The sequence below is a fragment of the Nerophis lumbriciformis genome, linkage group LG16, assembly GCF_033978685.3.
Source record: "Nerophis lumbriciformis linkage group LG16, RoL_Nlum_v2.1, whole genome shotgun sequence".
Classification (NCBI taxonomy): domain Eukaryota; kingdom Metazoa; phylum Chordata; class Actinopteri; order Syngnathiformes; family Syngnathidae; genus Nerophis; species Nerophis lumbriciformis.
The window spans coordinates 43,664,426-43,690,341 of record NC_084563.2 but is presented as its reverse complement, the minus strand read 5'-3'; the positions used below and the strand labels follow the sequence as shown (position 1 = coordinate 43,690,341).

At 40.4% G+C, this 25,916-nt stretch overlaps 1 protein-coding gene across 2 annotated transcripts in view; it reads left to right on the top strand.

Annotated features, from left to right (window-relative positions):
- The window catches only part of LOC133617280 (uncharacterized), a 105,654-nt gene that overhangs the window by 14,381 nt on the left and 65,357 nt on the right, over positions 1 to 25,916 (top strand). For both annotated transcript variants that reach the window (XM_061977197.2, XM_061977198.2), the window contains exons 2-7: positions 15,508 to 15,858; positions 15,969 to 16,016; positions 16,095 to 16,148; positions 18,307 to 18,354; positions 18,438 to 18,905; positions 19,034 to 19,150. In XM_061977197.2, the coding sequence (XP_061833181.2) occupies positions 15,618 to 15,858; positions 15,969 to 16,016; positions 16,095 to 16,148; positions 18,307 to 18,354; positions 18,438 to 18,905; positions 19,034 to 19,150 (976 nt within the window). In that variant the 5' untranslated portion in view covers positions 15,508 to 15,617. The remainder of the gene's footprint in view (positions 1 to 15,507; positions 15,859 to 15,968; positions 16,017 to 16,094; positions 16,149 to 18,306; positions 18,355 to 18,437; positions 18,906 to 19,033; positions 19,151 to 25,916) is intronic.

Below are 25,916 nucleotides of genomic sequence, written 5' to 3'. Positions count from 1 at the left end.
TCCCAGATGTTTTTCATACCTATCATTGTTCTCTATTTGACTTATTTCACTTCATCAAAACTTTTCTAACATTCCACACTACTGAATAATAAAAGTATGTATGAAACTAATATCGTATCATATCAATATCGGTATTGTATCGAAAGAGTAATGTTACATCCCTAGTTACAATAAAGCCAGTATAAACGTTCCAGACTGTTCAAGTACCTTTGTAAGGGTGGGAACTTCCAGACTTAGGATGTGATCAAATACTTATTTACACAAAAGTCACTTTTGGTGGGCAATTAAAGAAGTTCACACCCAGAATGTTAGAATATTTGTCTCATGAGTGCGTAATGAATTTGGCAGCGAATTGGGGAGGCTTGAACATGTTGAGGCACACCAGACGGGCGATCCAACAATTATCTAAACAAAAAAAATAGATCCTCTCAAACATCACTGATAATGTTGTCAGTGCTGGTTCAAACTGGTTTGAACTGGTTTGAAATGAATAGACAATTAGTCATTTTAATACCCAGGGCCAAGTTGGAATCCAAAACTGAATAAGTAAATGTAAGGGGAAAAAAACGTGATTTTTTTTATTATTAAATCAACATAAAAAAAACCCTCAAGATACACTTACAGTTAGTGGTTCCTACAATATACAGTCGTGGTCAAAAGTTGACATACACTTGTAAAGAACATAATGTCATGGCTGTCTTGAGTTTCCAATCATTGGGGCACAAAAAACATTCATGAAGTTTGGTTCTTTTATGAATTTATTATGGATCTACTGAAAATGTGAGCAAATCTGCTGGGTCAAAAGTATACATACAGCAATGTTAATATTTGCTTAAATGTCCCTTGCAGTGACGTGCGGTGAGGTTGATGGCTGGTGAGGCACTGACTTCATCACAGTCAGATTTACAAACATATGAACCCTAAAGAGTATCTTATTCACCATTTGATTGGCAGCAGTTAACGGGTTATGTTTAAAAGCTCATACCAGCATTCTTCCCTGCTTGGCACTCAGCATCAAGGGTTGGAATTGGGGGTTAAATCACCAAAACTTATTCCCAGGCGCGGCGCCGCTGCTGCCCACTGCTCCCCTCACCTCCCAGGGGGTGAACAAGGGGATGGGTCAAATGCAGACGACAAATTTCATTACACCTAGTGTGTGTGTGACAATCATTGGTACTTTAACTTAACTTTAACTTTACACATACAAACTGTAGCACACAAAAAAGCACATTTAATAAAAAAAACGTTATTATGGTCTTACCTTTACTTAGAAATTAAGTCCATGCGCCGCAACTAAAGCCCTCACAAACTTTCCACGTGCAAGATTGAATCTATTTAAAAAAGTGTAACCGAGGGTTTATAAATGTCGCCTATACTGTATGAAACTACAAAATAACAAGCACGGAGGCTCCAGTTTACACGAGGACCACTTTATTTACCTTCTTTCAAAAACCTCCGCAACGTGACATCACTTCCGCTCTTAGCGCCTTCAAAATAAGAGCTCAAGGCATATACTGTATAACAGCGCATAACAGGAACTTAACATCACAAAGAGGAAAGCCCATGAAAATAGGTTACAAAAGTTATTTAATAAGAAGCCAAAAAGTGCAAAAACAATAATGTTCGTGTTGGAGGAGTTGTGAATTAGATACACCTGCAGTCTGCAGGTGTACCTAATGTTGTGGCCCTACAGTCATTCACAACTCCTCCAACACAAACATTATTGTTTTTGCACTTTTTGGCTTCTTATGAAATAATTTTTTTAAATAGATTCAATCTTGCACGTGGAACGTTTAAGTGTGGGCTTTAGTTGATATAACAATTCTACGGCGAGGGTGCTGGAGGCGGGGCTACTGGAGCCTCAGCCAGTGCGTCTTTTGCAGCCGTTTTATGATCGCTCAGCACAAGAAATAAGTTACACACATACAGTTGTTGACAAAATACACTGTACATTATATACCTCAGCTAACTAAACTATGGAAATGTATAATATAGTTCATATAGCAATACAGTCTCACTGCATAGCAGGCCAGCAGTTAGCCGAGTCCGGAATCCATGTTGAGGCACTGAGTGACGTGCCTCCACTGGCTGTTGTTCACCACACCGTCTTTTCTCAGTATTTGAACGGCAAATGTGAAAATTCAGCGATTTTGAATAAAAATAATCTAAAACTGGTGAAGTTAAATGGAAAATAACTTTATAGTATAATCACTGGATACATATAACAATTTAATTATTTTTTTTTCTTTTTACATTTTTTTTCTTTCCATGACGGCAGGTGAGGCGGGGCCTCACCTGCCTCTAGTGACTGCACGTCACTGGTCCCTTGGCAAGTTTCACTGCAATAAGGCACTTTTGGTAGCCATCCACAAGCTTCTGCTTGAATTTTTGACCACCAAAATTGGTGCAGTTCAGCTAAATGTGTTGTTTTTCTGACATGGACTTGTTTCTTCAGCATTGTCCACGTGTTTAAGTCAGGACTTTAGGAATGCCATTCCAAAACCTTAATTCTAGCCTGATTTAGCCATTCCTTTACCACTTTTGACGTTTGTTTGGGGTCATTGTCCTGTTGGAACACCCACCTGTGCCCAAGACCCAACCTCCGGGCTGAGGATTTTAAATTGTCCTGAAGAATTTGGGAGGTAATCCTCCTTTTTCATTGTCCCATTTACTCTCTGTAAAGCACCAGTTCCATTGGCAGCAAAACAGGCCCAGAGCATAATACTACCACCACCATGCTTGACGGTAGGTGTGGTGTTCCTGGGATTAAAGGCCTCACCATTTCTTCTCCAAACATTTTGCTGGGTGTTGTGGCCAAACAGCTCAATTTTTGTTTCATCTGACATCACATGGACAAAGATAAGACCTTCTGGAGGAAAGTTCTGTGGTCAGATGAAACAAAATGTTTTGCAATTGTGCTGCTGGTCCACTAATAGTACTAACTTTTAACAGTTAATATTACTAATTTCCATTAATTACATGTTTCTATGTGACTGTTATTTTATTTTGGTTTCTTTTTTGTTCAAGAAAATGTTTTTTTAAATACTTGACTTTATTCATTCATGCTTGCAGTGGAGCCAGGGCCCCACTGAAAAAACAGCTGAACATCAAACAAACAAAAATTAAAAAAATTAAAAGAACAGACAGTATTTTATATAAAAAATAAAAAAAATATTAAAATAAAATAAATAAAAATAAAGTACATTATCTTCACCAGACCAGGTTGTCAATGAAATAAGATTATTTAAATCAGGGGTGTCAAACTCATTTTAGATCGGGGGCCACGTGGAGAAAAATCTCCTCCCAAGGAGGCTGGACTGGTAAAAAAATCACGGCACGATAACTTAAAAACAAAGACAACTGTTTTTTTTAAAATACTTGACTTTATTAATTCGTGCTTGCAGTGGAGCCAGGTCCCCACTGAAAAAACAGCTGAACTTTACAATGAATATCAAACAAACAAAAATTAAAAGACCAGACAGTATTTTATATTAAAATAAAATAAAATAAAAAAATAAATAAAAATAAAAATAAAAATAAAGGACATTATTATCACCAGACCAGGTTGTCAATGAAATTAGATTATTTAAAGCAGGGGTGTCAAACTCATTTTAGATCAGGAGCCACGTGGAGAAAAATCTCCTCCCAAGTAGGCTGGACTGGTAAAAAAATCACGGCACGATAACTTAAAAACAAAGACAACTGTTTTTTTTAAAATACTTGACTTTATTAATTCATGCTTGCAGTGGAGCCAGGGCCCCACTGAAAAAACAGCTGAACTTTACAATGAATATCAAACAAATAAAAATTAAAAAAAATTAAAAGAACAGACAGTATTTTATATAAAAAAAATAAAAATAAAATAAAAAATAAAAAATAAAAGGACATTATCTTCACCTGACCAGGTTGTCAATGAAATTAGATTATTTAAATCAGGGGTGTCAAACTCATTTTAGATTGGGAGCCACGTGGAGAAAAATCTCCTCCCAAGTAGGCCGGATTGGTAAAAAAACACGGCACGATAACTTAAAAACAAAGACAACTTCAGATTGTTTTCTTTGATTAAAAATAGTACTGTCAAGACGTGGTCTGTGGGTTGTTCGTTTTCCCGAGTTGCAAGGAAGGTTGGAGTGGACAAGACGTGCAGGTTAAAAACATTCTTATTTTCACACTATAAACTACCAAAAAAAGGGTGCAAACAAAAGGCGCAGAACAAACTTGGCTATGAAACAAAAGAACGTCAACACTAGTGATGGGTCCGGCAACACCGATGCATCGGCGCATGCGTCGAGCTCATAGAGCAACCCTGTGTCGGTGCGCTTTTAGAAAGTCACGTGACCGATCATGAGCTGTTTTGGTCACGTGACCGATACGCCAACTGTGTCGCACTGACGCCTCCTCTGTGCCCTGTGAGCGTGTCTTTTCTACAGCCGGAGAAATAATAACTAAGAGAAATCATCTAAAATGTAATACGTCGGGAAAAACTTTTTATTTTCCATCCATCCATTTTCTACCGCTTATTCCCTTTGGGGTCGCGGGGGGCGCTGGAGCCTATCTCAGCTACAATATTTTTATTTTTTTTAATAAAAATGTGTAAAAAAATAAAATTAGAAAAATTCCCAGTCCACAATCATCCACAACACGTTCTCTTAGATTTCCATGTTATGATACATGTTCACATTATTTATTGACTGTATCTAAAAAAAGACAAAAATATATTTTTATTTAAATGAAGATATGAAATAACCCTAAATGAAATACAATGACTTGGTTTATATTATTGTATATACTAGGGCAGGGGTAACCAATGCGGTGCCCGCGGGCACCAGGTAGCCCGTAAGGACCAGATCAGTCGCCCGCTTGCCTGTTCTAAAAATAGCTCAAAGAGCAGCACTTACCAGTGAGCTGCCTCTATTTTTAAATTTTACTTATTTACTAGCAAGCTGGTCTCGCTTTGCTCGACATTTTTAATTCTAAAAGAGACAAAACTCAAATAGAATTTGAAAATCCAAGAAAATATTTTAAAGACTTGGTCTTCACTTGGAATAAGCGGTAGAAAATGGATGGATGTTTAAATAAATTCATTTATTTTTTACTTTGCTTCTTATTACTTTTAGAAATACAATTTTAGAGAAAAAATACAACCTTAAAAATGATTTTAGGATTTTTAAACAAATATACCTTTTTACCTTTTAAATTTCTTCCTCTTCTTTCCTGACAATTTAAATCAATGTTCAAGTAATTTTTTTTTTTTTCATTGTAAAGAATAATAAATATTTTAGCTTCTGGTTTTTCGACAAAGAATATTTGTGAAATATTTCTTCAAACTTACTATGATTAAAATTCAAAAAAATTATTCTGGCAAATCTAGAAAATCTGTAGAATCAAATTTAAATCTTATTTCAAAGTATTTTGAATTTCTTTTAAAATTTTTGCTCTGGAAAATCTAGAAGAAATACTGATTTGTCTTTGTTAGAAATATAGCTTGGTCCAATTTGTTAAATATTCTAACAAAGTGCAGATTGGATTTTAACCAATATAAAACATGTCATCAAAATTCTAAAATGTATCTTAATCAGGATAAATGACTAATGATGTTCCATAAATTCTTTTTTTAATTTTTTCAAAAAGATTCAAATTAGCTAGTTTTTCCTCTTCTTTTTGTCGGTTGAATTTTGAATTTTAAAGAGTCGAAATTGAAGATAAACTATGTTTCAAAATTTTATTTTAATTTTTTTCGTGTTTTCTCCTCTTTTAAACCGTTCAATTAAGTGTTTTTTTCATCATTTATTTTCTACAAAAAACCTTCCGTAAAAGGAAAAAAAATGTACGACGGAATGACAGACAGAAATACCCATTTTTTAAAATATATAAATTTATTTATTTAGCTATTCTTGTTTAAATCACACTTACGTGTAACTTACAAATGACAATATATTTATTTATTTAAGTGTGTATCAAACTGGTAGCCCTTCGCATTAATCAGTACCCAAGAAGTAGTTTTTGGCTTCAAAAAGGTTGGTGACCCCTGTACTAGGTCATCAAATCAGTGTCAGTTGAGTCGGTCCATAGGTTGCCTGTAGGGATTTTTAATGTCCAGCAGATGTCAGTATTTAGTGACACAGTATCAATACAGTTTTGCAATGTGTCGAAACGCTTCATGACGCCTAGTGATGGGTCCGGCAACACCGGTGCATCGGCGCATGCGTCGAGCTCATACAGCAAAACCGTGTGTCGGTGCGCGTACCGCTTTTAGAAAGTCACGTGACCGATCATGAGCTGTTTGGGTCACGTGACCGATACGCCAACTGTGTCGCACTGACGCCTGTGCGCCAAACTGTGTTTTTATAAGGAAGCGCATCTGTCAACGAGATGCTGCTGCCAACAGAATCGTCGCACTTCTGTTGTTGGTCATTTCTAATTTATCGTCGTCGGAGATCATGGAGCAGCCTCAGGTAAAAAGAAAGATTTCCGCCGTGTGGGAATATTTTGATCATACATCGGAAAAAAATGTATTTGTGTTAATTTCCTTGTCGTTTCATCCTCTTCTCTCAAAGTTTCCACTTGATCCATTAGAATTCAAAATCTCTTCAAAATGATTCCTAGTTTACTATTCATATTTTCTGCAAATTAAATGTCTCATTTGTACGACATAATTGTCGTACATTAACAAATCCACCTCCTCAATGCTGTCAGCCGGAGAAATAATAACTAAGAAGAGAAATCGTCTAAAATTTAATACGTTGGAAAAACTGTTTTTTTAAACAAAAATGTGTAAAAAAAACAAAAAAAAAACATTCCCAGTCCACAAGCATCCTCATTCACAACACGTTCTCTTAGATTTCCATGTTATGATACATGTTCACATTATTTATTGACTGTATCTAAAAAAGATAAAAATCTATTTTTATTTAAATAAAAATATGAAATAATTAGGGATGTCCGATAATGGCTTTTTGCCGATATTCCGATATTGCCCAACTCTTTAATTACCGATACCGATATCAACCAATATATACAGTCGTGGAATTAACACTTTATTATGCCTAATTTGGACAACCAGGTATGGTGAAGATGAGGTACTTTTTTTTTAAAATTAATAAAATAAAATAAGTTAAATAAATTAAAAACATTTTCTTGAATAAAAAAGAGTTAAACAATATAAAAACAGTTACATAGAAACTAGTAATTAATGAAAATGAGTAAAATTAACTGTTAAAGGTTAGTACTATTAGTGGAGCAGCAGCACGCACATACATGTGTGCTTACGGACTGCATCCCTTGCAGACTGTATTGATATATGTTGATATATAATGTAGGAACCACAATATTAATAACAGAAAGAAACAACCCTTTTGTGTGAATGAGTGTAAATGGGGGAGGGAGGTTTTTTTGGGTTGGTGCACTAATTGTAAGTGTATCTTGTGTTTTTTATGTTGATTAAAAAAAAAAACGATACCGATAATAAAAAAAAACAATACCGATAATTTCCGATATTACATTTTAATGCATTTATCTCTAGAAATAATCCTAAATGAAATACAATGACTTAGTTTATATTATTGTATATACTAGGTCATAAAATCAGTGTCAGTTGAGTCGGTCCATAGGTTGCCTGTAGGGATTTTTAATGTCCAGCGGATGTCAGTATTTAGTGACACAGTATCGACACAGTATCAATACAGTTTTGCAATGTGTCGAAATGCTTCATGACGCCTTATCAACCCATCACTAACAAAAACTTACTTGGAAAGCATGGAGCATGGACTGTGGTATCAACAGGAAGCAAAGGACAGGATGGATGTCAGAAGTCATGTCGCCAGGCAGACTGCCTGGCAACTGCAAGCCTAAATACTGCTGACATGATTAGTGAAAACAGGTGCGTCACTCAAAATGTGACACAGGTGAAACTGATGGTTGCTATGGTGACAAAACAAGGGAGTGAAAAAGCAGCACATGGCCAAACAAAAACATGATCACACAGACATGACAAGTACAAGCACATTCTGAAAATGAACAAATCATAATGTTGCTATTTGTCTTTTTTTTTTAAACAATTGATTTGTCGTTATTTATATTTTCTGAATAAATGAATTGATGATGTTTATCCGTCAACTCATTGGTGTTACTTTTCAACCAATACACAAAAAATTATATCAAAATCAAATTACAGGATGTTATTTATGTAGTTAGATCATTTTCCTCGACTGATCTACTAAAATAATGTGGTTTATACAGAGATACAAATAATTGCTATTGCGACATCTAGTGGACACATTTAGAACAGCTGTTTCTTTCATTCAAAAATTTCAGGTACATTTTTATTCCTGGCAAACTCATCTCGCGGGCCGGATAAAACCTGTTGGCGGGCCTTACGTTTGACACCCCTGGTTTAAAGGGTTCTTAAAACCAGGTCCAGTCCAGATTATGTCCACACCTTCATTTATAGACACTCAAATTAGGGAACACAACAACAGATTGCATATTATCTATAAAAAAAATTAGGTCGCACTTTAGTATGGGGAACATATTCACCATTAATTAGTTGCTTATTAAAGTAACAAAGACTTAAATTTAGAGTTATTTTGACATTAGGAGATCATATAAGGGTTAGGGTTACTAATAAGCAATAATTCTGAGGTTATTGAGGGAAGACTCTTACAAACCCCGTTTCCATATGAGTTGGGAAATTATGTTAGAGGTAAATATAAACGGAATACAATGATTTGCAAATCATTTTCAACCCATATTCAGTTGAATATGCTACGAAAACAACATATTTGATGTTCAAACTTTTTTGCAAATAATCATTAACTTTAGAATTTGATGCCAGCAACACGTGACAAAGAAGTTGGGAAAGGTGGCAATAAATACTGATAAAGTTGAGGAATGCTCATCAAACACTTATTTGGAACATCCCACAGGTGAACAGGCAAATTGGGAACAGGTGGGTGCCATGATTGGGTATAAAAGTAGATTCCATGAAATGCTCAGTCATTCACAAACAAGGATGGGGCGAGGGTCACCACTTTGTCAACAAATGCGAGAACAAATTGTTGAACAGTTTAAGAAAAACCTTTCTCAAGCAGCTATTGCAAGGAATTTAAGGATTTCACCATCTATGGTCTGTAATATCATCAAAGGGTTCAGAGAATCTGGAGAAATCACTGCACGTAAGCAGCTAAGCCCGTGACCTTCGATCCCTCAGGCTGTACTGCATCAACAAGCGACATCAGTGTGTAAAGGATATCACCACATGGGCTCAGGAACACTTCAGAAACCCACTGTCAGTAACTACAGTTGGTCGCTACATCTGTATGTGCAAGATAAAACTCTCCTATGCAAGGTGAAAACCGTTTATCAACAACACCCAGAAACGCCGTGGGCTTCGCTGGGCCTGAGCTCATCTAAGATGGACTGATACAAAGTGGAAAAGTGTTCTGTGGTCTGACGAGTCCACATTTCAAATTGTTTTTGGGAACTGTGGACGTCGTGTCCTCCGGACCAAAGAGGAAAAGAACCATCCGGATTGTTATAGGCGCAAAGTTGAAAAGCCAGCATCTGTGATGGTATGGGGGTGTATTAGTGCCCAAGACATGGGTAACTTACACATCTCTGAAGGCGCCATCAATCCTGAAAGGTACATATAGGTTTTGGAGCAACATATGTTGCCATCCAAGCAACGTTCCCATGGACGCCCCTGCTTATTTCAGCAAGACAATGCCAAGCCACGTGTTACATCAACGTGGCTTCATAGTAAAAGAGTGCGGGTACTAGACTGGTCCAGACCTGTCTCCCATTGAAAATGTGTGGCGCATTATAAAGCCTAAAATACCACAACGGAGACCCCCGGACTGTTGAACAACTTAAGCTGTACATCAAGCAAGAGTAGGAAATAATTCCACCTGAGAAGCTTAAAAAATGTGTCTCCTCAGTTCCCAAACGTTTAATGAGTGTTGTTAAAAGGAAAGGCCATGTAACACAGTGGTGAACATGCCCTTTCCCAACTACTTTGGCACGTGTTGCAGCCATGAAATTCTAAGTTAATGATTGTGAAGACGTCTCTGTCTCGGGTTCTTCTGGGACCACAGGAAAGGGCACAACACTTTGGGTCGGCGTTTTACAATTCTTTTAATTCAATTCTCACACAGTCTCTGTCGGCTTTTCAGCTCTCCTCCTCCTCACAATGTCTCTCTTTTCGGCTTTTCAGCACTCTTCCGTTGCTTTTCAGCTGCTTTCCAGGTCCCCTCTTCTCTCATGGTCTCCGACGCTGCTTAATAAAGGAACAGGTGATTAGATAACTCGTTCCAGTTGAGTCATCCACTCACCTGTCTGCTGCTTCATGGCCGGCCTCCGCACACACCCCGCCCGCAGGGAACGCGCGAACCACGCCCCTCTCCACATGCCTCCACCGCCAGATTTGAGGCCGGGCAGCCGTCCGGCCGCGCTCACCCCCCCCGCCCCCTATAGCGGGCCGAGAGAGAAAATCGGCCACGGCCATCTGCGCGCCCGGCCTGTGGACCACCCGGAAGTTATAGGGCTGTAATGCCAGATACCACCGGGTGATCCGTGCGTTGGCGTCCTTCATGCGATGGAGCCACTGGAGAGGTTTGTGGTCTGAGCAGAGACTGAAGGCACGCCCCAACAGGTAGTAGCGGAGGGCCCCGACCGCCCACCGGATGGCAAGGCACTCCCTCTCCACCGTGCTGTACCTTGCCTCCCGGTCCGAGAGTTTCCGGCTGATATACAGCACGGGGCGGTCGACGTCCCCCACCCGCTGAGACAGCACCGCCCCCAGTCCCCGGCCCGACGCGTCCGCCTGCAGACAGAAAGGGATGTCAAAATTAGGCATGTGCAGCACCGGCTCCTCGCAGAGTGCTGTTTTTACCTTCTCAAACCCCCGCTGGCACTGCTCCGTCCACTGGACCAGTTCTGGAGCACCCTTTCGGGTGAGGTCAGTCAGTGGGCCGGTTAAGTCCGCGAACCGGGGAATGAACCGCCGGTAATAGCCCGCCAGTCCCAAAAACTGCCTCACCTCTTTTTTCGTCTTTGGGGGTGGACAGGCCGCGATTGCCACTGTTTTGTCTACCTGTGGCCGCACCTGTCCCCCTCCCAAGTGGTACCCCAGATACTGTACCTCCCTCCGGCCAACCGCGCACTTCGCCGGGTTGGCGGTGAGCCCTGCCCGCCTCAGGGACTCGAGCACCGCCCCCACTCGCCGCATGTGTTGTTCCCAGCTGCTACTCTGGATGATGACATCATCCAGGTAGGCAGCCGCGTATGCAGCGTGGGGGAGCAGCACTCGGTCCATGAGACGCTAGAACGTGGCGGGCGCACCAAACAAGCCAAACGGAAGTGTCACAAATTGGTACAAACCGTCCGGAGTGCAAAAGGCCGTTTTTTCTCGGGACTCTGGTGACAAGGGAATCTGCCAGTAGCCCTTGGTCAAATCCAGTGTCGTGAAAAATTGAGCAGTGCCTAGCCGATCCAGGAGCTCGTCGACCCGAGGCATTGGGTACGCGTCAAACCGTGATTGTTCATTCACCCTGCGGTAATCCACACAGAACCGCACAGTCCCATCCTTCTTCCCAACCAGAACAATGGGACTGCACCACGCGCTGTGGGATTCTTCTATCACCCCCAACTCAAGCATAGTTTTTAATTCCTCCCGAACTACTTTGCGTTTGTGTTCGGGAAGCCGATACGGCCGAGACCGCACCGTAACCCCCGGGCTGGTCTCAATATGGTGTCGGATGAGATCCCTGCGACCGGGCCGCGAGGAGAACACATCAGAGAAGCGCCGCTGTAACTCAGCCACATCCGCCCTCTGCGCTGATGTGAGCTGGTCGTCACAGGACAGCCGGGGGGCCGGGCCAGAGCGCGGGACCTCTGGCCCCAACTCCTCTTCCTCCCCCACTACTGTCACCATGGAAACAGGCTCCGCCTCTTTCCATGCCTTCAGCAGGTTCAAATGATAGATCTGAGTGTCTCCGCGTCGGTCCGAGCGCCGAACCTCATAATCGACATCACCCACTTGCCGTGCGACCTCAAAGGGTCCCTGCCACTTTGCAAGTAATTTGGAGTTTGAGGTTGGAAGCAATACAAGTACTTTTTCTCCCGGTGTGAATTTGCGTAGTTGGGTCCCCCTGTTATACGTGCGCCGCTGACGTTCTTGGGCACGGAGCAAATTCTCACGTGACAAGTGCCCCACCTTGTGGAGTTTTGCTCGCATGTCCATGACGTATTGAATTTCATTCTTGCTGGAGCTTGGACCCTCCTCCCAGCTTTCTTTAATGACGTCCAGCACTCCGCGAGGCCTCCGGCCGTACAACAACTCAAAAGGTGCAAAACCAACAGAGGCCTGGGGTACCTCCCGCATCGCAAACATTAGGGGGTCCAACCATTTATCCCAATTCTGTTTGTCCTCGTGCATAAACTTACGGATCATGGTTTTCAGCGTTTTATTTAATCTCTCCACCAGCCCATCCGTTTGCGGATGGTATACACTGGTGCGGATCGCTTTAATTCCCAGTAACCCGTAGAGTTCCTTTATCGTGCGCGACATAAAGGACGTGCCTTGGTCAGTCAGAATTTCTTTCGGGATTCCAACTCGGGAGATGACCTGAAACAGCGCTTGCGCAACACTCTTGGCAGAGATGGAGCGCAAAGGTACTGCTTCGGGATAACGCGTTGCATAATCCACCAGGACTAACACAAAGCGGTATCCCCGTGTGCTCGGGTGGAATGGTCCGATGAGGTCCATCCCAATTCTTTCGAACGGGACCTCCATAAGCGGTAATGGGCGCAAGGGCGCCTTTGGGGTGGCCGCTGGGTTCACCAGCTGGCAGTCCGGACAGGCAGCGCACCAACGGCGCACGTCTGCCCGGAGGCCTGGCCAATAGAATCGGACCATTACCCGATTAAGTGTTTTATCATACCCTAAGTGGCCAGACATGGGATTAAAATGCGCCGCCTGGAAAACCATTTCCCGGCGGTGTTTTGGCACCAACAACTGGGTGTGTTCCTCCCCGGTTTGAGTGTCACGGCCCACTCTGTATAATCTATCCCTAATAATTGAAAAATGGGGGAATACCCGCGCTTTCCCCGGGCGCACCAGCTGACCGTCAATATAATCCACCTGGTCCCAGGCCTCGCGCAAGGTTTCATCACGGGACTGCTCGAGGGGAAAGTCCTCAGTAGGTTGCCACCGGGGGACCGGGGGGGCCTCCCGCGAAGCCCCCACCGGTTCCCGCTCGGCAGCCCCGGATGAAGCGGCGTCGCCGCTGAGAACCGCGCGGATACTCCCCTCGTCTACTGTCCGTGAACGCAACCCCACACATTGTGTCACCAAATGGTTAAATCCCGGCCAATTCGTCCCTAGAATTACGGGGTGCGTAAGTTGCGCGCTTACGGCAACCTTAACTTTATGCTATTGTTCCTTATATATAATTTCCACTGGCACCATAGGGTACTCGTGCACATCCCCATGAATACACCTAATTTTCACCCGTGTCGCCTGCCTCAACGCCCCGGGCCAAACCAGGTTTTGGTGGATCATGGACTGTTTTCAGCCCGAATCCACCATCGCCCGATATGTATCCCCTTGTACCCTTACCGGGACACAGTACATCTCCCCCCGATCGGGGGAGGGTGCTGGAGGCCCGACAACCCGCAACACCTGCCCCACCTCCATTAGGGAGCACTCCCGGCGCACGTGCCCGGGCCGTCCGCACCTCCAGCACACCGGCCCTGGGGTTTGAGGTGCCATCTGCGAGGGAAGCCCTCTCCCCGCAGCGTCGGTACCCTGCAATGCACAAATCATAGACATTTTATGACCCCGTGTCCCCCCTTTTGTCGTCTGTCTCTGGGTGTGTGTGTGTGCGTGTTCTTTTTTTATGTCCGTGTGGTGAACCTGTTCGCTGGCTACGGGTGGCTCAGGCTGGCTTGGTTGCCACTGCGGAGATTCTCCCTTCAACCCCCCCCCCCAGAGCGGGGCGAGTCGTCGGCGGGGTGCTGGGGTGGGTACCTTGGCCGTTTTGGTTGTTGTCTCCCGCTGTACTGCCAGGTGTTCCTCCGCCAGTTTCACCGCAGCTTTGACGTCCGGGGGGCTGTGGTACCGTACCCACGCGGAGGTCCTGGCCGGGATTGCCTCCACGAATCGCTCCAGGATGATGGCCTCCAGCAGTTTTGGGTCCAGTCCATTTGGCTGGAGCCAACGGGTTGCTGCGTCTCGGAGTTGGAATGCCAGTACGAAGGGCCAACATCATGGCCCAGAACTTCCGGCGATGGTCTTCGGGGCTGCTACCGACCCGATCTAGTATGGCACAGCGCAAGTTTGTATACTGCATGCGGGCGGACGCCGGGAGACTCACCGCCGCCCGCTGCGCCTCCCCCACCAGGAGCGGCAGCAGGTTCGCGCCCCATTCCTCCTCTGGCCACCTGCACGATGTCGCCGTGGCCTCAAAGACATCGAGGAATGTCTGGGGGTCCTCCCCCTCCACCATGCGTTTCATGGCGGACATTCCTCCCACCGCCTCTGCTCTGTCCATTAATGCCTGCAGCACCTGTGTCTGCTGCCGGCTTGCCGTTGACACCTCGGCCAGCACTTGGCCCAGCGCCTCCAGCGGGGATGTTGTCGACATTTTCTGTGGTCCGTCTTGTTGGGCGCCACTGTGAAGACGTCTCTGTCTCGGGTTCTTCTGGGACCACAGGAAAGGGCACAACACTTTGGGTCGGCGTTTTACAATTCTTTTAATTCAATTCTCACACAAGTCTCTGTCGGCTTTTCAGCTCTCCTCCTCCTCACAATGTCTCTCTTTTCGGCTTTTCAGCACTCTTCCGTGGCTTTTCAGCTGCTTTCCAGGTCCCCTCTCCTTTCATGGTCTCCAACGCTGCTTAATAAAGGAACAGGTGATTAGATAACTCGTTCCAGCTGAGTCATCCACTCACCTGTCTGCTGCTTCATGGCCGGCCTCCGCACACACCCCGCCCGCAGGGAACGCGCGAACCACGCCCCTCTCCACAATGATTATTTGCAAAAAAAATAAATAAAGTTTATGAGATTGAACATCAAATATCTTGTATTTGTAGTGCATTCAACTGAATATGGGTTGAAAAGGATTTGCAAATCATTGTATTCCGTTTATATTTACATCTAACACAATTTCCCAACTCATACGGAAACGGGGTTTGTAGTTAATGGCTTACTGGTTGTATAATAAGGCCATGCAGAATAAGGCATTAATAAGTACTTAACAATGACTAATTAAGAGCCAATTTGCATGTTAATAAGCAACTAATTAATGGTGAATATGTGCTACCCAAAATTACATTTTCAAAATAAGCATTTTAGAACTTCCCATCTATTTTTATGATTTTTGGCTATCATTATCGGTTTCAACCATATAACTTTCTAAAGTTCAAAAATGCTGAATAAATGTTTTTAAAGAAAGTAATACTAAGTGAATATCAATAGTAACGTGATTTGCATCTTCTTCTCCCTTCTAGGTTATATTTTCCTGTCTGCATTGGTTTTAAAAAAACAGTTCGACACAAACCAGTAAGAGCACCAGAGAATCTTCTCCGGCCGTATCATCGGGTGGCCATTTGACTCCACGATGACCTCAGGAGCCAGGTTTCGGGCTGGGTCAGGGTCTTCTGGGTTGGTCAGTCTTCTTGGAGACGACGCAAGAGAAGGAGCTGGCACTGTGACCATTTCTACGGTGACCAAAACCTACACTACGGAAGGATCTGGGCAAGCAAACAGAAGCTTGTCCTCTGCTTTGGCCTATTCTCCTGTTTTGAAGGACAGGAAGATCCTGACCAGCTCGTCAGCGGCTCACAATGAGGTTTTTGAAGGTTAGTCACAGTCGGATTTCGGTCCGAGACTTATCAGTTGATACGTCAATTATTTGGACAAATGATCAATTGAGGGTTAATAAGACATTGAAGGTGTTGTCTTGTTACAGAGAGCTCAAGTACAGACTCGTCTCCGGTGTATTCCCGGAAGGAGTATGGTGAGTGAGTCACAGTGAATCACCCGATGAAGACTCTTGTCCATGTTTTAGACTGCCAATCAATCTTTTTTCTTGTAGGCTCCACAAAGGCGACTTCTGGTTCTGCCACTAGAGGGCGAATTCCCAGCCGAGGTAAACAGACAGCCCTGAAAGAACTTAGACTTAGACTTCCTTTTATTGTCATTCAAATTTGAACTTTGCAGTACGGATAAGAACAACATTTTGTTGCATTAGCTCGTTGTAGAGCAGGATAAAAGAGCAATAAGAATAGAATAGAATGCCTTTTATTGTCACTATACACAGGTACAATGAGATTAAAAGCAACTCCAGTATCAGTGCGACAGTCTACAAATATGCAAAACATAGGAAGGATAGACCTCGACTGCGGATGTTGTGGATCGGTGGAGGGAATACTTCGAAGACCTCCTCAACCCCACTAACACGTCTTCCTATGAGGAAGCAGTGCCTGAGGAGTCTGTGGTGGGCTCTCCTATTTCTGGGGCTGAGGTTGCTGAGGTAGTTAAAAAGCTCCTCGGTGGCAAGGCCCCGGGGGTAGATGAGATCCGCCCGGAGTTCCTTAAGGCTCTGGATGCTGTGGGGCTGTCTTGGTTGACAAGACTCTGCAGCATCGTGTGGACATCGGGGGCGGTACCTCTGGATTGGCAGACCGGGGTGGTGGTTCCTCTCTTTAAGAAGGGGAACCGGAGGGTGTGTTCTAACTATCGTGGGATCACACTCCTCAGCCTTCCTGGTAAGGTCTATTCAGGTGTACTGGAGAGGAGGCTACGCCGGATAGTCGAACCTCGGATTCAGGAGGAACAGTGTGGTTTTCGTCCTGGTCGTGGAACTGTGGACCAGCTCTATACTCTCGGCAGGGTCCTTGAGGGTGCATGGGAGTTTGCCCAACCAGTCTACATGTGTTTTGTGGACTTGGAGAAGGCATTTGACCGTGTCCCTCGGGAAGTCCTGTGGGGAGTGCTCAGAGAGTATGGGGTATCGGACTGTCTGATTGTGGCAGTCCGCTCCCTGTATGATCAGTGCCAGAGCTTGGTCCGCATTGCCGGCAGTAAGTCGGACACCTTTCCAGTGAGGGTTGGACTCCGCCAAGGCTGCCCTTTGTCACCGATTCTGTTCATAACTTTTATGGACAGAATTTCTAGGCGCAGTCAAGGCATTGAGGGGATCTGGTTTGGTGGCTGTAGGATTAGGTCTCTGCTTTTTGCAGATGATGTGGTCCTGATGGCTTCATCTGGCCAGGATCTTCAGCTCTCACTGGATCGGTTCGCAGCCGAGTGTGAAGCGACTGGGATGAGAATCAGCACCTCCAAGTCCGAGTCCATGGTTCTCGCCCGGAAAAGGTTGGAGTGCCATCTCCGGGTTGGGGAGGAGACCCTGCCCCAAGTGGAGGAGTTCAAGTACCTAGGAGTCTTGTTCACGAGTGAGGGAAAAGTGGACCGTGAGATCGACAGGCGGATCGGTGCGGCGTCTTCAGTAATGCGGACGCTGTATCGATCCGTTGTGGTGAAGAAGGAGCTGAGCCGGAAGGCAAAGCTCTCAATTTACCGGTCGATCTACGTTCCCATCCTCACCTATGGTCATGAGCTTTGGGTTATGACCGAAAGGACAAGATCACGGGTACAAGCGGCCGAAATGAGTTTCCTCCGCCGGGTGGCGGGGCTCTCCCTTAGAGATAGGGTGAGAAGCTCTGCCATCCGGGGGGAGCTCAAAGTAAAGCCGCTGCTCCTCCACATCGAGAGGAGCCAGATGAGATGGTTCGGGCATCTGGTCAGGATGCCACCCGAACGCCTCCCTCGGGAGGTGTTTAGGGCACGTCCAACCGGTAGGAGGCCACGGGGAAGACCCAGGACACGTTGGGAAGACTATGTCTCCCGGCTGGCCTGGGAACGCCTCGGGATCCCCCGGGAGGATCTGGACGAAGTGGCTGGGGGGAGGAAAGTCTGGGCTTCCCTGCTTAGGCTGCTGCCCCCGCGACCCGACCTTGGATAAGCGGAAGAAGATGGATGGATGGATGGATGGATGGCATTCAAACAGTAGGTGGAAAGTAAAAATTGCACACAGATTGCTAAACTATAAAATCAGTGCTTATGAGACTTGACTGATGTCTACCCAAACCTGGACTTGAGGCAGTGGTTATGTATAGATCTTGGCTAAGTATAGGCACGGTATTTATGGTACGGTTTCCATGTGACTTCGAGAGGCATAGATAGAATAAAATATTTAATTTCAACAAAAAATCTTTGACTGTTATAATTTTTTTTCATACTTTTAGAGAGTGAGATCAGAACCAGGCTCCAGAGTGCGTCTCCTTCAGCAAGCTGTGAGTGAATTAAGACAAATAGAATGTTGATACTTTTGTACGTAAAGTACGTTTGTTTGACGGACGCCAACTGTGCTTTGTAGGGACTGAGCTGGGTGATGTGAAACGTTTGCTGAAAGGAAGTACGTCGGAAAGCAGCGGCGCTTTTCAGTCCACTAACAACTCGCTGCCCATCCCCAAGAAGGCCACCGTGGAAACCAGGATCATATCCGAGACCACCAGCGCCATTCAGTCTGCTAACAACTCGTTCCCCATTCCCAAGAAGACCAGTTTTGAAACAACGACCATGTCTGAGAGCACCGGCGCCATTCAGTCTTCTAACAATTCGCTTCTCGTTCCCAAGAACGCCGGCATAGAAACCAGGGCCATGTCTGGGAGCACCAGCACCATTCAGTCTCCTAACAACGCTTTTCTAATTCCAAAGAAGGTCACTTTGGAAACAAGAAACATGCCTGAGAGCACCGGCAGTATTCTGTCGCCTAAAAACTCACTGGGCACCCCCAAAAATGCCAGTATGGATACAAGGATCGTGACTGAGAGCTCCACTACAGGTTCAGACAATCAGTAACTTTACTGTCATCTTCACATTTCCTTAGAAATATACAAAATATCAATCATTGGTTAACAGTAGCAGCATGAGTGAGAGTTGATGTCTTTGAACTCTTCCTGGGCACAACAGGTCTGTCGACAGTTCCAGACTTCTATGGTGGCGTATGGCCTGCAGGGGTCAACAGCAGCTACAGCTACAACACAACCCCCAGCAACCTAAACACAACTTCTACCATGTACCAATCAGGTCAGTCAACTTTTTATCACAGGGGTGTCTAAGTATCCTACAGAATTGTATTTTTTTTGCTGTCCCGCATTCGTACATTATACAGAAAACCAAGAAATGCCCGACTTTTTGACATAAACGTTACTGACTTTTTGACAATTAGAAAAAATTCCGACTTTTTGACAAAAACATTTCCGACTTTTTGACACTTAGAAAAAAATCACGAATGCTTTGACACTCAGAAAAAATCCCGACTTTTTGACAAAAAAAATTCAGACTTTTTGACAAAAAAAATTCTGACTTTTTGACACTTACAAAAAATCCTGACTTTTTGACACTTACAAAAAATTCTGACTTTTTGACAAAAACATGTCCGACTTTTTGACACTGAGAAAGAATCACGATTTTTTGACACTTAAAAAAAATCCAGACTTTTTGAAAAAAAAAATTCCGAATTTTTGACAAAAAGTTACTGACTTTTTAACACTTAGAAAAAATTCCGACTTTTTGACAAAAACATTTCCGACTTTTCGACACTTAGAAAATATCCCGACTTTTTGACAAAAAAAAATTCCGACTTTTTGACAAAAACATTTCCGACTTTTCAACACTTAGAAAATATCCCGACTTTTTGACAAAAAAAATCAGACTTTTTGACAAAAAAATGTTCGACTTTTTGACACTTACAAAAAAATCCTGACTTTTTGACACTTACAAAAAATCCTGACTTTTTGACAAAAAAATGTCCAACTTTTTGACACTAAGAAAGAATCCCGATTTTTTGACACTTAAAAAAAATCCTGACTTTTTGAAAAAAGAAATTCCGACTTTTTGACAAAAATGTTTCTGACTTTTTGACACTTAGAAAAAATCCCGACTTTTTGACAAAAAAAATTCCAACTTTTTGATACATACAAAAAATTCCAACTTTTTGACATTTACAAAAAATTCTGACTTTTTGACAAAAACATGTCCGACTTTTTGACACTGAGAAAGAATCCCGATTTTTTTTGACACTTAGAAAAAATCCCGACTTTTTGACACTTATAAAAAATCCCGACTTTTTGACACTTAGAAAAAATCCCGACTTTTTGACAAAAAATTTCCGACATTTTGACAAAACATTTCCAACTTTTTGACACATACAAAAAATACCGACTTTTTGACATTTACAAAAAATTCTGACTTTTTGACAAAAACATGTCCAACTTTTTGACACTGAGAAAGAATCCCGATTTTTTGACACTTAAAAAAAATCCAGACTTTTTGAAAAAAAAAATTCAGACTTTTTGACACTTAGAAAAAAATCCCGACTTTTCGACAAAAGCGTTGCTGACTTTTTGACAATATGAAAAAATCCCGACTTTTTGACACAATGAAAAAATCCCGACTTTTTGACAAAAACATTTCTGACTTTTTGACACTTACAAAAAATCCAGACTTTTTGACACTTCGAAAAAAAAACGACTTTTTGACAAAAAAAATTCCGACTTTTTGACACTTAGAAAAAATCCTGACTTTTTGACAAAAAAATTCAGACTTTTTGACAAAAAATGTCTGACTTTTTGACACTTAGAAAGAATCCCGATTTTTTGACACTTAAAAAAATCCTGACTTTCTGGAAAAAAAAATTCTGACTTTTAGACAAAAATGTTTCCGACTTTTTGACACTTAGAAAAAATCCCGACTTTTTGACAAAAACATTTCCAACTTTTTGACACTTATAAAAAAATCCAGAGTTTTTGACACTAAAAAAAAATCCAAACTTTTTGACCAAAACATTTCCGACTTTTTGACACTTAGAAAAATCCCGACTTTTTGACACTTACAAAAATCCCGACTTTTTTACAAAAACATTTCCGACTTTTTGACACTTACAAAAAATCCCGACTTTTTGACAAAAACATTTCCAACTTTTTGACACTTAGAAAAAACACCGAATTTTTGACAAAAAGTTACTGACTTTTTGACACTTAGAAAATATCCCGACTTTTTGACAAAAAAAAATTCCGACTTTTTGACAAAAACATTTCCGACTTTTCGACACTTAGAAAATATGCCGACTTTTTGACCAAAAAAAATCAGACTTTTTGACAAAAAAAATTTCGACTTTTTGACACTTACAAACAAATCCTGACTTTTTGACACTTACAAAAAATCCTGACTTTATGACAAAAAAATGTCCAACTTTTTGACACTAAGAAAGAATCGCGATTTTTTGACACTTAAAAAAAATCCTAACTTTTTGAAAAAAGAAATTCCGACTTTTTGACAAAAATGTTTCTGACATTTTGACACTTAGAAAAAATCCCGACTTTTTGACAAAAAAAATTCCAACTTTTTGACACATACAAAAAATCCCAACTTTTTGACATTTACAAAAAATTCTGACTTTTTGACAAAAACATGTCCGACTTTTTGACACTGAGAAAGAATCCCGATTTTTTTGACACTTAGAAAAAATCACGACTTTTTGACACTTAGAAAAAAATTCCGACTTTTTGACAAAAACTTTCCGACATTTTGACAAAAAATTTCCAACTTTTTGACACATACAAAAAATACCGACTTTTTGACATTTACAAAAAATTCTGACTTTTTGACAAAAACATGTCCGACTTTTTGACACTGAGAAAGAATCCCGATTTTTTGACACTTAAAAAAAATCCAGACTTTTTGAAAAAAAAAATTCAGACTTTTTGACACTTAGAAAAAATCCCGACTTTTTGACAAAAGCGTTGCTGACTTTTTGACAATATGAAAAAATCCCGACTTTTTGACACAATGAAAAAATCCCGACTTTTGACAAAAACATTTCTGACTTTTTGACACTTACAAAAAATCCAGACTTTTTGACACTTCGAAAAAAAACGACTTTTTGACAAAAAAAATTCCGACTTTTTGACACTTAGAAAAAATCCTGACTTTTTGACAAAAAAATTCTGACTTTTTGACAAAAAATGTCTGACCTTTTGACACTTAGAAAGAATCCCGATTTTTTGACACTTAAAAAAATCCTGACTTTCTGAAAAAAAAAATTCTGACATTTAGACAAAAATCTTTCTGACTTTTTGACACTTAGAAAAAATCCAGACTTTTTGACAAAAAAATTTCCAACTTTTTGACACTTATAAAAAAAATCCAGAGTTTTTGACACAAAAAAAAATCCAGACTTTTTGAAAAAAAAAAATCGGACTTTTTGACACTTAGAAAAAAATCCCGACTTTTCGACAAAAGCGTTGCTGACTTTTTGACAATATGAAAAAATCCCGACTTTTTGACACAATGAAAAAATCCCGACTTTTTGACAAAAACATTTCTGACTTTTTGACACTTACAAAAAATCCAGACTTTTTGACACTTCGAAAAAAAAACGACTTTTTGACAAAAAAAATTCCGACTTTTTGACACTTAGAAAAAATCCTGACTTTTTGACAAAAAAATTCAGACTTTTTGACAAAAAATGTCTGACTTTTTGACACTTAGAAAGAATCCCGATTTTTTGACACTTAAAAAAATCCTGACTTTCTGGAAAAAAAAATTCTGACTTTTAGACAAAAATGTTTCTGACTTTTTGACACTTAGAAAAAAATCCCGACTTTTTGACAAAAACATTTCCAACTTTTTGACACTTATAAAAATCCCGACTTTTTGACACTTACAAAAATCCCGACTTTTTTACAAAAACATTTCCGACTTTTTGACACTTACAAAAAATCCCGACTTTTTGACAAAAACATTTCCAACTTTTTGACACTTAGAAAAAACACCGAATTTTTGACAAAAAGTTACTGACTTTTTGACACTTAGAAAATATCCCGACTTTTTGACAAAAAAAAATTCCGACTTTTTGACAAAAACATTTCCGACTTTTCGACACTTAGAAAATATGCCGACTTTTTGACAAAAAAAAAATCTGACTTTTTGACAAAAAAATGTTCGACTTTTTGACACTTACAAACAAATCCTGACTTTTTGACACTTACAAAAAATCCTGACTTTTTGACAAAAAAATGTCCAACTTTTTGACACTAAGAAAGAATCGCGATTTTTTGACACTTAAAAAAAATCCTAACTTTTTGAAAAAAGAAATTCCGACTTTTTGACAAAAATGTTTCTGACATTTTGACACTTAGAAAAAATCCCGACTTTTTGACAAAAAAAATTCCAACTTTTTGACACATACAAAAAATCCCAACTTTTTGACATTTACAAAAAATTCTGACTTTTTGACAAAAACATGTCCGACTTTTTGACACTGAGAAAGAATCCCGATTTTTTTGACACTTAGAAAAAATCCCGACTTTTTGACACTTAGAAAAAAATCCCGACTTTTTGACAAAAACTTTCCGACATTTTGACAAAAAATGTCCAACTTTTTGACACATACAAAAAATACCGACTTTTTGACATTTACAAAAAATTCTGACTTTTTGACAAAAACATGTCCGACTTTTTGACACTGAGAAAGAATCCCGATTTTTTGACACTTGAAAAAAATCCAGACTTTTTGAAAAAAAAAATTCAGACTTTTTGACACTTAGAAAAAATCCCGACTTTTCGACAAAAGCGTTGCTGACTTTTTGACAATATGAAAAAATCCCGACTTTTTGACACAATGAAAAAATCCCGACTTTTGACAAAAACATTTCTGACTTTTTGACACTTACAAAAAATCCAGACTTTTTGACACTTCGAAAAAAAAACGACTTTTTGACAAAAAAAATTCCGACTTTTTGACACTTAGAAAAAATCCTGACTTTTTGACAAAAAAATTCAGACTTTTTGACAAAAAATGTCTGACTTTTTGACACTTAGAAAGAATCCCGATTTTTTGACACTTAAAAAAATCCTGACTTTCTGAAAAAAAAAATTCTGACTTTTAGACAAAAATGTTTCTGACTTTTTGACACTTAGAAAAAATCCCGACTTTTTGACAAAAACATTTCCAACTTTTTGACACTTATAAAAAAAATCCAGAGTTTTTGACACAAAAAAAAATCCAGACTTTTTGAAAAAAAAAAATCAGACTTTTTGACACTTAGTTACTGACTTTTTGACACTTAGAAAAAATTCCGACTTTTTGACAAAAACATTTCCGACTTTTCAACACTTAGAAAATATCCCGACTTTTTGACAAAAAAAAATTCCGACTTTTTGACAAAAACATTTCCGACTTTTCGACACTTAGAAAATATCCCGACTTTTTGACAAAAAAAAAATCAGACTTTTTGACAAAAAAATGTTCGACTTTTTGACACTTACAAAAAAATCCTGACTTTTTGACACTTACAAAAAATCCTGACTTTTTGACAAAAAAATGTCCAACTTTTTGACACTAAGAAAGAATCCCGATTTTTTGACACTTAAAAAAAATCCTGACTTTTTGAAAAAAGAAATTCCGACTTTTTGACAAAAATGTTTCTGACTTTTTGACACTTAGAAAAAATCCCGACTTTTTGACCAAAAAAATTCCAACTTTTTGACACATACAAAAAATTCCAACTTTTTGACATTTACAAAAAATTCTGACTTTTTGACAAAAACATGTCCGACTTTTTGACACCGAGAAAGAATCCCGATTTTTTTTGACACTTAGAAAAAATCCCGACTTTTTGACACTTAGAAAAAATCCCGACTTTTTGACACTTAGAAAAAATCCCGACATTTTGACAAAAAATTTCCAACTTTTTGACACATACAAAAAATACCGACTTTTTGACATTTACAAAAAATTCTGACTTTTTGACAAAAACATGTCCGACTTTTTGACACTGCGAAAGAATCCCGATTTTTATACACTTAAAAAAAATCCAGACTTTTTGAAAAAAAAAATTCAGACTTTTTGACACTTAGAAAAAAATCCCGACTTTTCGACAAAAGCGTTGCTGACTTTTTGACAATATGAAAAAATCCCGACTTTTTGACACAATGAAAAAATCCCGACTTTTTGACAAAAACATTTCTGACTTTTTGACACTTAGAAAATATCCCGACTTTTTGACAAAAAAAAAATCAGACTTTTTGACAAAAAAATGTTCGACTTTTTGACACTTACAAAAAAATCCTGACTTTTTGACACTTACAAAAAATCCTGACTTTTTGACAAAAGAATTTCCAACTTTTTGACACTAAGAAAGAATCCCGATTTTTTGACACTTAAAAAAAATCCTGACTTTTTGAAAAAAGAAATTCCGACTTTTTGACAAAAATGTTTCTGACTTTTTGACACTTAGAAAAAATCCCGACTTTTTGACAAAAAAAATTCCAACTTTTTGACACATACAAAAAATTCCAACTTTTTGACATTTACAAAAAATTCTGACTTTTTGACAAAAACATGTCCGACTTTTTGACACCGAGAAAGAATCCCGATTTTTTTTGACACTTAGAAAAAATCCCGACTTTTTGACACTTAGAAAAAATCCCGACTTTTTGACAAAAAATTTCCGACATTTTGACAAAAAATTTCCAACTTTTTGACACATACAAAAAATACCGACTTTTTGACATTTACAAAAAATTCTGACTTTTTGACAAAAACATGTCCGACTTTTTGACACTGAGAAAGAATCCCGATTTTTATACACTTAAAAAAAATCCAGACTTTTTGACAAAAAATGTCTGACTTTTTGACACTTAGAAAGAATCCCGATTTTTTGACACTTAAAAAAATCCTGACTTTCTGGAAAAAAAAATTCTGACTTTTAGACAAAAATGTTTCTGACTTTTTGACACTTAGAAAAAACCCCGACTTTTTGACAAAAACATTTCCAACTTTTTGACA